This window comes from Coturnix japonica, chromosome 7, assembly GCF_001577835.2.
Source record: "Coturnix japonica isolate 7356 chromosome 7, Coturnix japonica 2.1, whole genome shotgun sequence".
NCBI classification, from domain to species: domain Eukaryota; kingdom Metazoa; phylum Chordata; class Aves; order Galliformes; family Phasianidae; genus Coturnix; species Coturnix japonica.
This window is the reverse complement of record NC_029522.1, coordinates 28,360,331-28,373,745: the sequence shown is the minus strand read 5'-3', so window position 1 is coordinate 28,373,745 and position 13,415 is coordinate 28,360,331. Positions and strand designations below refer to the sequence as shown.

At 46.2% G+C, this 13,415-nt stretch overlaps 1 protein-coding gene across 3 annotated transcripts; it reads right to left on the bottom strand.

The window, feature by feature from the left end:
- Positions 1-1,207: 1,207 nt before the first annotated feature.
- On the bottom strand, positions 1,208-12,748 carry LOC107317036 (carnosine N-methyltransferase 2). 3 transcript variants are annotated; one of them, XM_032445894.1, is made up of 9 exons: positions 12,372-12,748; positions 10,415-10,595; positions 8,397-8,458; positions 6,914-7,052; positions 5,751-5,803; positions 3,299-3,406; positions 3,054-3,184; positions 2,594-2,687; positions 1,208-2,001 (listed from the first exon to the last, which is right to left on the bottom strand). In XM_032445894.1, exons 2-9 carry the CDS (start codon positions 10,438-10,440, stop codon positions 1,646-1,648), a joined length of 969 nt encoding a protein of 322 aa, XP_032301785.1. In that variant the 5' UTR covers positions 10,441-10,595; positions 12,372-12,748; the 3' UTR covers positions 1,208-1,645. The 3 variants fall into 3 exon arrangements, with proteins under 3 accessions (XP_032301785.1, XP_015724723.1, XP_015724724.1); XM_015869237.2 differs by lacking the exon at positions 12,372-12,748 and adding an exon at positions 11,083-11,212; XM_015869238.2 differs by lacking the exons at positions 8,397-8,458; positions 12,372-12,748 and adding an exon at positions 11,083-11,212.
- Positions 12,749-13,415: the final 667 nt, after the last annotated feature.

Below are 13,415 nucleotides of genomic sequence, written 5' to 3'. Positions count from 1 at the left end.
GAGTGAGGTTTCGACTTACCTATATGGCCACTGTGAGCCTATTCATTGTATTTAAGTAACATAGGTGCCGTGGTGATGTCACCCCAAGGGCAGGTGCAGGACATGGACTGCAGCAATGCTGACGTGTCTGCACACATCCTCAGGGTCACTTTTCTCACTTTCGAGAAGCACTCAGTGTTTCCATAAAATGGTACTTTGCATTTCTTTTCTATTTTTAACTTAATAACCTCTTTGCTCTTCATTTTCTCTAAGCCCATGTATACAGAGAGCAAGATGTGACATTTTCTGTTTTAAAATGGCTTTTATTTTGTATGGAGAAAAAACAGTAGAAAGAAAGTAACAAAATTAATACCTGCCTGAACGAGCACAGGGCAAGTATTATCCTGGAATCCAGAAATTCTCCAAACAAAAAGATGGAAAAAAAAATGTTAAGACATCTTTACTATGAGATGCTGAGATGTTTGGGGTAGTAAATAACTATGCTGATTAGAAAACAAACAAACACAACAATATTAGCCTAATGCAGAACAGATTGCTCCTGTCAGGGTGCACTGAGGCACATACTTGGTGCAAAGCAGGCGTTGACCAGGTACAGTTGTAAGAAACCAGTGCGTAAATGCAGATGGCTCTGGGGCATCATATGGACACATCTTTAGGTATGTAAACATGCTGTCTGCATAGAAAGCTGGAATTCCCAGCATCAAAAGCATAGAGAGGACACATACCAGAGGGTGGTGGCCAAAAACTCAGTGTCTGGATGGAGATCAGTGATGACTGGTGTCTCTGAGGGGTCAGTGCTGGGACCAGTGCTCTTTAACATCTTCATCAATGACATCAGAACAGGATCGAGTGCACATTTAGCAAGCTTGATGCCAAGGTGTGTGAGGGATGGGATGCCATCCAGAGAGACCTAGACAGGCTCAAGCAGTGGGCCCAGGAGAACCTCATGAGGTTCAACAAAGCCCAGTGCAAGGTCAGGCACCTGGGAAATGGCAACTTTCACTATCAATAAAAGCTGGGGTATGATAGGATAAAGCACAGCCCTGCTGAAAAGGACCTGGGGATACTGGCGGGTGCTAAGCTAGACATGAGCCAGCAATGTGCCCTCACAGCCTAGAAAGCTAACTGTATCCTGGGCTGCATTTAAAGCAGCATGAGAAGCAGGGAGAAGAGGGCAATCCTGCCCCTCTACTCTGTGCTGGTGAGACCTCACCTGGAGTACTGCATCCAGATGTGGAGTCCTCAGTACAGGAGAGACATGGACCTGTTAGAGTGCATCCAGAGGAGGACCACAGAAATGATCCAAAGGATGGAACAACTCTCCTATGTGGACAGGCTGAGAGCTGGGGCTGTTCAGCCTAGAGAAGGAGGCCTGAGAGTGGACTTCAAGCATCTAAAGGGGTCTATGAGAAAGAAACAGTCAGCCTCTTTAGCAGGCTCAGTTAAAATAGGAAAAAAGGAAACGGTTTAAAACTAAAAGAGGGGAGAGTTAGATGAGATAGAAGAAAAAGAGATAATCCTTTACATCACAGGCTGTTCCAGCCTCCCCGACTGGGATGGATGAGCCCTACTCCCCTGCCTGCCCATCTCAGCTTTGCCTTACAATTGCATTGCCCTACGTCACCTCTGCAAGTTGGTCCAGGCTTTAGGATTCCACTACGATCATACTGAGATTGTTGCAGAAAATGACTCTCCCATCCTTCCTACTGCTGCACTCGGGCTGGCAGAGAGCCTCCTGCAGGCGGCTCCGCATAGCCATGGGTGCTGTGCCCAGGAAGTTTTTCGTCCCCGTCAGAAAATCCATCATATGGCCTCCATCTGGGTCCCCCTCAATAAAGCACTGGGTGATGTCCCAGTCTGATGGGAACTCGTAAACGTGGTACTTGATGCCAAGCTTCCTCAGAACCGCTGTGATGCTGTCGGAGGTGATGTAGTGGCCACTGTCAGTTGAAGGCAAGCAATGCCTGTACTTCTTCCATAAGCTGGCCCAACCGCTGCTGTCTGTAGAGGAGAGGGAAGTCAGGCACATCTAAAAGCATACACCTGAAAAAGCTCATCCCAGGTCAGCCTCCTCACTCCTAAGCTGGTGGAAGGCTTAATGCTGAACACGGGGAACTGTTTTATACACCACACCACCAGCTTGAGAATGGGTCACTGAAAAAATACACATCCTAAAAAATACAAGTATGGCAATATTATAAGTGCCTCCCTTTCAAAGCCCACAAGTCTAGGCAGCTCCCTTTGTTCTGCTCAAGTCTTGGACATTGCTGTGTGGAGAGGATAGCCTCAGAGCTCAGGCTGCATGGTGCTCATTTTACCATGAATGAGGGCTGGCCTTCTTCCAGGCACAGCTGCACTTCTCTCCAGGCAATAATGTCACAGAGTCATTCATCTACTTTAAATGCAGGGAAGCAAGAGCATGCAGGTTATATCCATGTGGTCCCATCAGACATCAGAGTCCAAGAGTCCAAGCCCATGAAAACATTTGTTTTGTTTAACTGCTATAGAATTAGTGCTACTGAAATCCCAAGGCAATTATTGCTGGCTCTCATAACTTCATAGCAACAGTGCAAAAATGGGAGGTCTCTCTTACCTGACAGAATTATGATCAGGAGTTTACCCTGATGGTTGAGGCAGCTGTGGAAAAACTTGATGGTGTTAGGAATATCTTCCACACGGTACAGCATCTGGAAGGGAAAGCTGCATGCAGTTATTCCTCCTCCAGCCCTGCAAGGCTCGTACACTCTATGCAGAACTGGTGCTTTACACTTCTCTTACGCTTCCCTCCCACCGCTACCAATTTTGTGGCTGGAAGATGTGTGCATCCCTATAAGTTTTTAGGTAAGTTCTTTGCACAGCTCACCATACACACACCATACTCACCAAACCAGAGCCCAAGACCTGGGTGGATTGGGAATGGTGTTTAGTACTTGTACAGCTGTTGCAGAATGTATTGCTTGCTGGAAAACTGCACTCAGCCCTAGTCCTCCCCACTCAATGCATCCAAAAGAAATTAAGGGATTGGTTAAAACCAATAGTACTGCATATCTTACCTGAATCATATGGATGAAATCAAACTTCTTGTGTGTGTTTTTCTCTTTCACCTGTTGTTCATACTCCGAGGAAGTAAGCTGGTGCCAAGTAAAAGAGACCCCCTGCAGATCTGGAGCTCGATTAACCAGCTCTGTTTAAAAAGTAGAAACCAAACACAATTTTCAACAAGCAGCATAAAAAAAAATCACACAAATCCACGGTCCTGGCCATACCCCAGATGGCAGAGGGGACTGAGGTGCCTCACCTTTGTAGGTGGCCACGTGCTGCGGGTTGGGCTCTATGATTTCATTGTTAATAAGGACCCCTGGGTGTGCAGCCTGCAGGATCTGGATCATTTTTAGATCCTGTTCACCTATTCAATAAACATAAATCTGTTATTTTTAAAAAACACTTGAACAGTGATGAAAGGATGCCCGCTGACAAGGTAACATTATTTGCAGATAATAATAAGAAAGGAAGGAAGATATATCTCTAAAGAAGAGATATGCAACAGAGCAGAAGCCTATTAATGGTAATATTCTGGGTCACAAGAGGAACAGGTTTAAATAATCAAAGATCAATGTTTTAAAACAATAGGAAACATAACCTTTGGGGAAAAACACAAAGTTAGAATGAGAAGCAAGGAGGGAGTCAGCACAGCCATGCAACATTGACATTGGTGCTATCCTGGGAGGTGACAGCAGCTTTGCCACAGGTGTCACACTGCTTGGAGAGCTGGGGATATGCAGTGGGTCAGTCCCCTCTAGAGCCAGGCCACACAGTCTGGTCATCCATTATCCAGTTGTTGTATTGGAGCTGCAAATAAAGGCTCATACATTTGCAGTTTGAGCATCATGTAGTTGCCCTGCAAATTTAGTTACTGCTGCTCCTCTGAGACAGTCTGAGCTGTGGAGAAATAAGCATCAGTCTGTATTCTTGTCCTAGGAAATTCCCAGTCCCTTTTGAAGTGATGTATATCACCTTTGCTCCTATCAGAAAGGCCACATGTTCAAAGCCTATCTGGTTCATCTGGGATTATGGAAAGAAACAGCAGAGATGATCACCTTGAGTGGATCTCTGTGAGAATCCTGTTTGCAGTTGATATTGGGGCCTAAAAATTGTCCTATTTGTGCAAATTGTACACACAGGGCACTTGACACCAGATCCTGTATCCTCTATGCCCTTTGGACTAGCTATGACAAGAACTGACATCCCTGATAGGTGTTATAGTAAGTTGAATTCAAAGACAGAAATTCCAGCCAGCTTGAATATAAAGATGCTGATAATACAAAAATGATGGACCATGACAACTCAACACAAGCTGACACAAGTGATGCTGCTCAAGATTTGTCCCATTCTCAGGCTCATGTGCCACTTGGAGAAAAGCAAGGAAGCTGCCAGCTGCAGCCCTTCAGCACAAGCCACGTTGGGGCACTGCTGAAGCAGGAGTGAAATCCCCTGCAAACCACAGCCTGCCTGATCCTCACCAGCAGCTGACAGCCAAGATGCCTGCACCAGCCGTGGGGAACACGGGCTGAATGAGAAAGCGTGACCAGGTTCAAGCAACAGCCTTTCAGGATGCAGAGCAGGTCACAACCCCCATTAATAGTTCAGTTGACTACACCGATTTGGGCTGTGTGAAATCAGAGTCCAAGCCTCAGAAGGTCAGGGATCACACTCGACCTTTTGCTTGGTGCCATGCTTGCTCACTCCCTTGCCGCCCATGCAGGTTTGGCTCAGACAGCCTTGGCACTGCAAGATGGGAGCCTCCATCCCTGCTAGAATGTCTTAGGGCTTTTACTTTCTAACTGAAAGTTCTCCTGAAGAGGAAACAAGGAAAAATGAGGGTAACGTAAAGGGTTTTCCTTTCCCTTGTGTTTTCTTGGAGTCAGGCAGAATTTCAGTGTTATAATATATATGGAAAAAGGAGTGAAACTGAGAATTGAATTAATATTCCTCCTTGCTTTCTCATATGCTCCAACATATACCCAGCAGGGGAAAACAACCACTGTTATTTTTGTCTTACTCAGGAAAACAAGCAGAAAGAGTGAGAAAAAATACTTGCACTCTGCAGTATTAACACTTATAATTCAGCTGAAAACACTTTTTAAAGCAAAATCGAACTCTGATAACTTGAACTGCTACTTCTTTTCTCTACTTTTTAAATTTTTTTTCCAGATTCCCTGGGAGCAAAGCCGGATGTTTCACTGTTCATTTAGAACAGCTTTAAAGCCATTTCTTCCAGAAGATTGTGCCTCTCCAGGGGGAAATAGCATTTGCAGTTAAACTCTAGTAATCTCTGGATAAAGACAGAGTCGTAACAAAGAAACCCATCCTGAAGAGGCTGGCTAGGTGCCATGCTGCTGGTTGTGGATGGCCCATGTCCATCTCTACAGCCCTACGTGTCCCTGAAAGCAACATAGAGTGTGAAGTGCCTTTGGGTGGGAGACCCTAAGACAGGACCTTTGGGTGGGAATAACCTCCCAGACACTCAAAGTCTTTCCAATGAGGTTTGGAGATGCTTTCCTAATTAATCTGATGAAAGACTCCCTGATTTTAGACACATGTAGTCAGAAGACATTCACCAAGAGGCTTCTGCAAGAAATAGTGTTATTAATGCATGAACAGTTTTCCCCATGGCTCAAAATACGAGTAGCACTTTCCCTTAACAAAGGACCACCATTCCCCAGCATCTGCTGCACTGATCAGCTCCTTACCTGTGCCGCTCCCTACTCCCAGAATGTTTATAGTCGATTTTCCATTGCCGAGACTGAAATTAGAAGTACATGTTATTCAACCACAGTGTGTCACATAACTTTATATTTTAATTATAACATACCATATTGACCCAATTTAACTGAGACGTGCCACATGAAATCTGAGCATCCCTTTGGAACTCAGCTATAACTTACTACATGGCAGGAGCTTACCCTGTATGAGCAGGCTCATATTTCAAAGTACAGTAAGGAGCAGGATATAGGATTTCTATTCCCCTGCCAGAGTTTTCTTCAAGCTATGTCTGACACCACGCATAAAGGCCTCAAGAAAACCCAGAGCAAAAAGTTCCCAGTGAGGGACAGAGCTGTGTCTGGCTGGGGCTGTGGGGACAAGGCAAGATGGGGCAAACCTCTGCCACCTGGGAAGACAGGTTTGGTTTTCTGCACTGCATCTTCGTTAGCATCCTACTAAGCTGTAATATTTTGTGTTGGTCCAGCAAACAAAACTGTTTAAAATTCACATTAAGAAATATTTCTTCTAACATTTCCTCAAGCACTTTTTTTTCTTTACTATTACTTCTATTGCATTAGATAGGTAGATCAACAGAGAGAGAGACAGACAGAGAGACAGATAGACAGATATAAGTGTCTGGTCTGGAGTTACCTGCCTGACTTTTTTCCAAAGGAGAACACACTTTTCACAACATCCAGAAATTATCCAGACTTGAAAGTCTTTTCTTGTGGCGTGGATCTAGCCTGTTCTGAAGCTATCTACAGTCACACAGGCTTAGTATATTACATCAGTACTTCAAAAAACTGATTATCATTTGATAATGATAGGAATGATAATGATGAAGAAAGGAAAAAGAAAAAAATTCAATACACTTTAATCCTTGGGAAATCAGCTAATGAAAGCAGGTGGACATGTAAATAAAATCTTGATTCTTTCCTTTACATAAGCTGAGAAGCAGCACAGGGTATTAGTTGAACTGGTGCTTAAACATAATATTCGAAAGGCTGCTGTTAATGGAATCAAAACTCAAAAGCATTAAAAGTTCATTCATGCCCCAGAAAATCCTTCAATATGTTTGCTGACCCTTATAGGCAGGTTGCCCTCCCATGATCACAGATGGCCTTACCACCTCAGTGGACACGCTCCTTACCCAGCCATGATGTGTGGCATCACTTCCTTGTTGAACTCATCCATACACTGGTGCTCTGTTGAGTGATCCAAAAATGACTGAAAGGCCTCTACATACTCCTCAGCCGTGAGGCTCCTCATGGAAGGGATGACATACAGCTCTTTAGAAACAATATGAATGGTGTGTTAGTGACTTCCTGGCAAAGGAAGGATTAAAGCACTTACCTCGTGGAAGAAACCAAACCAAACCCAGCCCAACCCAACAGAAGCCAGAGATTCGGGAAGACGGTGCAGAGGTCACACAGCCCAGGAGCCATCCATGCACATGGGCTCATGTGAAAACTCAGTCTGTTGACACTAAAGATACAAAAATTACTCTTTGATGTCCTTTGACACCAGCATGTTAAGTGATGGTCATTACTGCATGTTGCCCTGAGGAAGATGTACCCATAATTTCCTGGAGGTGATTAGGTGGATGCTACTTTTGCAGAAAGGGAGTGTCTTTCTAGCAAGAAGGTGAAGACGATTGCTCTGGAGGTTCTGGAAGGGCTGTGGTTCTCACACATGCTGGATAGGATGAATGAACCCCCCAGCTGTTGGCACACTTGCTATTAGGGATGATGCAACACAAAAATGCACACCTGCAGCTGAAGCAAAAATAGTTAACACCGTGGGCCTCATTTCTGGCTCTCACTGATGTGGGACTGCAATGCACTGCCAGGGAGGTGAATTCCCACTGGCAGCCATGGCTTGTGGCCATGAGGGCAATAGACAGCAAAAGCATTTCAGATGGATGGGCTCATACTCATACACTAGGACTAAGGTTTCCAGCTCTGAACCAAGGCCCAGGCAACTTGAGGGGCTACAAGTAATTACTGCTTTCCTGATATCTCATCCAAAAGATGTTGCTCCTGCCATGGCACAAGCTCTGGGCAGCTGCTTGAGTCTGAGGAGCAGTGATAAGACTAAGACTTGAGGCTCACTTGAAGATGCCATTCAGCTAGATGCTGTCTCTGGGGTCTATCTCAGACAGATGGCTACATCAAGGATTCAGCGGTAGTACCAGCCTCAACATCTGAGATCAGCACTGAAAAGGTAGTGTTGAGAAGGGGAAAAAATCAGCTTTTCCTCCTAACTGAAGTGAGGAGGAAGGACAGGACTCAGCAGAACATCTTCATCCTCATCTGTGCCTTCTCAGGAGTTGCTTATTTAAATTCTGCTTTTAGTTGCTGCTAATAAGATAACATTGTATGTTCTGTATAGGACTGTGCAGCCTTACATGGATGGGCTTCAAAGTCCAGCCCAACTGGAGGTACCAATATCAATATTTATCTCAGATAGATCACCCGAACTGCATTCAGTGTAGCACCCTGTTTCTTTCTTTTTCTTCCTTTAACAACTTCCAATTCTGTTGCCAACAGAATTAAGATATATTTATATAGTGAATGGGCATTTTACTTTTATCTCGTTTTGTTTTGTTTTGTTTGTTTTTTACTCCCAAATACCTGAATTATCGTGTGGATCTGCCAGAATCTCTGCTTCAAAGTTCATGCTGGGTAACCTATTCCTGTAAGGAAAGTATAGTACTTCGGTTATTTGAAGAACCTGCATGCTTTTTTGAAGCTGCATTGAAAATGCAGAACAAAAGGAAGATACTCCAGGACAAATTTGCCTCACTTGATAATCAATACTATTTGGTGCTCTTTTCCTACAATAAAGAAAGCTAAATGTTCTTGATCATACAGAATTGCCAGTGATGGAGTGCCCACCTGCACCAGCGCTTGCCTGAGATGTGTGGTGGAAGATTCTTCCTCCTCTGAAGAAGCGTTCAACAATCAATACAGAGGAAGGCATTAGATTAACTGTGAGATTTTTAGTCATGAAAGGAGTAGAAGAAACAGCAGTGAAATGACAGAAAGGCTATTGGGAGCTTCAGCATTCTGAAGTGCGTTTCTTGGCCCAGTATTTCAGGGTTTGGTTTTTAATTTCAGCTTCTCCTGGCTGCATCTGTTACCTGGATGATTGGTAGAATCCATAGGACTCAAGGGACAAAAGGCAAAGGAGTCACTGGACCGTTGCCATTTTCTTTCAGGCAAAGGTTTTCATTCTTAGTTTAGGGGTTTTTTAATGTGTGAAAATTTCCAGCAATGAAGTCACCTCTCCGTTTTCCTTTTACAGTATGCCACATCTATGAAAGAGATGTGCAAAAGGAAAGTATGAAATGAAACTGAAGCAAGGACCTCATTTCTGCAAAGAAAGTTTAGGGTGAGGCTACCTACAAAAGGGAAATAGTTATCTTCTGCAGAACTGCATTTCAACGTGGAGATGAACAGCAAGACATAGGACTGATCTTTCCCATACAGCCTTGGTTTAGCCACATTGCTGCTCCCACAGCCTTGCCATTACAAACTGCTTCATGACAGTCTGCAAAAGCAGTAAACGATCCTAAACTTCCCCCTGTAATGGGGATAATATTGCTTTTATGCAAATAAGAAATAAGCCAGGAGGTGGAAAAGAAAAATGAGAGACTTTTAATGGTGCCTTTGAAACACAGCACACAAAGACCGCCAGCAGGTAGCATGGAAATGGCCACATGTGCAAATAACACACTGCTTTGGTGAATGAAAATAGACTAAGGTGTCCCAGAAATACTTGGAGACACTGGGGTGCTGCCACCCTCCTGTAAGAACTTCCCATTTCATCTGAGTTCATTATAAAAATCCTGTAGAAAGGGCTTTTCAGGCCCCTACAAGGTAGATCAAAGGTCTCAGTTCTGTCATCTTGACCTCAGATCCCCCATAAAAGACCTTACAGAAGTTCTGCAGTAATGAGCCTGAACTTAGCCCCCCTCCATAAGCTCCAGCTTGGCTGTAGACCAGTTCTTCAAATTTCCACTAAACCTTCTGACCTCTTCCATCTCTGCCTGTCGAAACAGAGGACTATTTTGTCTTCTCATCTGGCTGAACCAAGCAAGGTGATCTTCAGGATAAATCTCCCACCAAAATACTGAGAGATGGCATGATTTCCCCTGCACAGCGATGGTCTGAGGATATACTCCATTTCTAACAGGTCAAATGTTTCCAGCCACCACAGAAGACCTGCCAGGCAGCCTGGATGGACTGTTCAGCACAAACATTCACCAGGAGTGAGGATGCCAAATTAACTCTCCCACCGAGGCTTTCAGCATTTCTCTGCAGGCAGGGTTCCTAAGACTGATTAACATCTATTGCTGGGAAGGTGGATACCCTTTGCGAGCACTGAGCATGGCAGCCAAAGGCTCCCCCTGGCAGCAGCAGGCAGAGAGAGGCACGAGGAGTCCCTCTCCTGCATCCCTGGAGGCTGAATGAAGTCCTGCACCAGGAGCCCAGGATCTCTTTCATTCCCTCATGTGCAAATGCAGGAGGTCTCTCTTCACAAAGCCTCCCTCACCCCCATCCCTCCCAGGATGCAGGCACACGTGCTTTTATTCTCAAATCACACGTTGCCACCCGTGACACAGGGACCCCTTCCCCACCCCACCTACCTCTTCATCTCAGGGCTGGGCTCCATGGTGCGGTCAGGTGCTAGGGTTCCCTCAGCCTGGCCGTGTGCTTGTGGCACGGTGTGGAGGCTGGCGTATCACCCGGCTCCTAGGTGAGCATTGCCACCAGCACCAGCCTCTTGCTCGACCTCTGGGGACGCTGGTGATGGCCTCTGGCCAGCACCTGTTGGGACAGCAGCGTCATTTGAGTGATGAGGGGAAACCCGAGCCCTACCCAAGCGGTGACGTCCATTGCACCGTCCTCCTTGTGCAGATAGTGACACTGGAAATGCCTGGGCAGGGAGCTGTGCTGTTTTCAAGGGGAAATAAAAGGACAGAGTGAGAGTGTAAAGCCTTTACAACTCCAGTGGAAGTGGCTGAGGGATGTCAGCCACCACTGGGCAGATCCAGGGGCTATTTAATTTGCTTTTAAATTTGCTTTGAACTCCTTCTCCACTTCCCAGCCCTGTACTGCCTCCTGCCAACATCTGAAGTCCTGGCTGCCCCTGGAGAGGAGAGTGGGCACAGGGCAGGAGCCTGTGTCCCTACTCCACCTGGAGCCATAGAGCCTGGCCCCTTGCATTCCCCATCAAAGCCATCCTGCTGCTCCCCCACCACCTGCACTCCTCCAGTCCCATCCCCATGCAGCCCTGAGCACCCCACAGCCAAACCTTTCTGGAGCAACAGAAGCTGAGGAGGAATCTCCAGTGTCTGGGAACCGCGAGGTGCTCAGAGAGCTTGCTGTGTGCTCGCTGGAAGCTAATCCCTGCCCACCCCGTCACCCGGCCCAGCGCTGAGCTGGCATTAGTGCACAGCAGCAGCCTTTGTTTGGAAGCACAAGGGACAAGAGGGCCTTGTGCACTGCCCTGCTTCAATGCCAGCCCTCAGGGCAGCCGTGCATGCTGTGCTTTGGGGTGTACTGGCAAGGTGCTGGCTAGAGCTGTGCTGAGCTGCGTGTTTCGTGCAATTAGGAAGAAAGGATTTTGTACTCTGAGGGTTACTGCAGGGTGATGTCTAAAGCTAAGGCTGCTCAGTCTAGGAAGATAAAGCAGCTGTATTTCCCCACACAGTTGCTGGTCCTCCAGAGCTCCACAAGGCTCAGCATCATCCACACGGTGCCATGCCCCCTCCAGCTTCATCAGACTGTGGAGACAAGCCCTGGGCCTGCACCACCAAATACCTGCAAGCCTTGTGGTTTGGAAACTTATAACCCATATCCCCCAGAACTGAAGCATGGAAACCCATTTTTTTTTTTAACATACCCTTCCTGCCTCTCCATTAAAGGCTGGTTGCTGGTGCAGCTCTTTTAGAGCACTAAAAACACCCTTTGTCAGACTGTTTGACTAGAGGTCATATCTCATGTAGGTGAAATCACAGAGTGAAGGCAAGGGCAGAGGGGAGTCTGACATGGCCACCTCCAGAAGGGCTGTTTGATTCAAGGCCTGACCAGCTTTTGCTCTACAGACCATTAAGCATTAAAAAATATATCTCTGAGAGCCAAGACAGTCATGGTAAAGCATTCCCTTTACTCTCAGTAGCTCACAGGACTTCAACTGGAAAAAGCACGCTCAGAATTTCAATTCCTACATTCTCGTGCTGCTTCCAGCCCAGAGCAGCTGCAGACTGGGAAGGGCTGGGATCTGCTCATGGCACTTCAGCAGCAGGATTTAGAACACCTCACCCCAGAGCAGGGCAAACAGTGTTGTACAGAAGAGCAGAGGACTACTATGGTCTTCCCTTGGTAGACAGTCAGCAGAGCCAACAGTGAGGCTGTGGAGAACTATCCCCGAGATATGCTTCTTCAACAAGGTTTGTGACAGAAGCAGAGAGCCTGGAAATGTCTCAAGGAACATTCAGCAGAAAGCTGAACCATTTACAGCTGTACCACAGAAATACATCACACCCAGGTGCTTTGACAGCCCAGCATTCCCCACGCAGTCATAGCAGTGTTGTCACCTACCTTTTGGCAGATTGCAATACAGTTAACAGAGGAATCATCCACAAGAAAGGACCTACGGGCGCTGGATTTATTCTGCTGAACACAGAGACCACTAGATGGTGATGCTAGGATGCTTTTCTGCTTCTTCTCTTCCCTTAGTTTCCCATTAGTTGAGCTTGGCCTTTCCTGGTAACACAGGTGGCTGTTGTCTTTTTCTTTCTGAGTGCTGACAGAGGTCATTTGGCAGCAGATCGCTCGCTGCCTGCCTGTCCTGCATGAGGCAGCCTGCAGCCAGCAGTACAGCAGTACAACGTCCTTGCTGCTGGGGGAGTGTGTTTATCTCCACTGAGGCTCAGCACAGGGAAGAGCAAAGGACTTGGCTTTCAGTTTTCGGATTAGCCTTCTTTTGTAGGCTGTAGAAAAGTATTTTATATTGAACACAGTGGGAGAAAAAAGAAAGGGTTTTCAGGAAACTGGTAATCTCTGAAAATGGCCACACTTTGGAACAGTTACCGTGGAAAAAAGTCAGGAGATTTTCCTCAAGGTCAGCAGTCAGATCCCCAGGCAATATTTTCTTCCTCCTTTGAGACCAGTTATTGTCCTACAAATAAAAAGAGAATGTAGATGTGAAAGATTGGATTGGCAGTGGCACAGTCAGTGCCAGTCTGTAGGGCAGATGTATGCCATGAGCACATATGTGATGCAGGGACACATCATGCTGAGTGATGCCATAGGGTGAGCAGAAGTGGGTGCCAGCTCTCCTAACACGTCTTTAATTGTACATTTGGTAATGGTAAATGGTAATAATACATTTTCAACCTCTGAGGTGTTGTGGGACACCCAGAGTGGACCAAGGATTCAGAACATGGAAGATGAATCATAGGATCATGGAACCATGGAAAAACCCAGGCTGGAAGGGAGCTCACTCAGAGACCCCCTGGATGCCTTAGAAGAAGTCCAGGCATGGGCTCACTTACCAGCAACCTCAGGCAAGCTTTTAGCAGCTGGTGGGTAGGGGAAGGGTAGTCAGTGTGCCCTGGTCAGAAACAACCAGCTCAGAAAAGA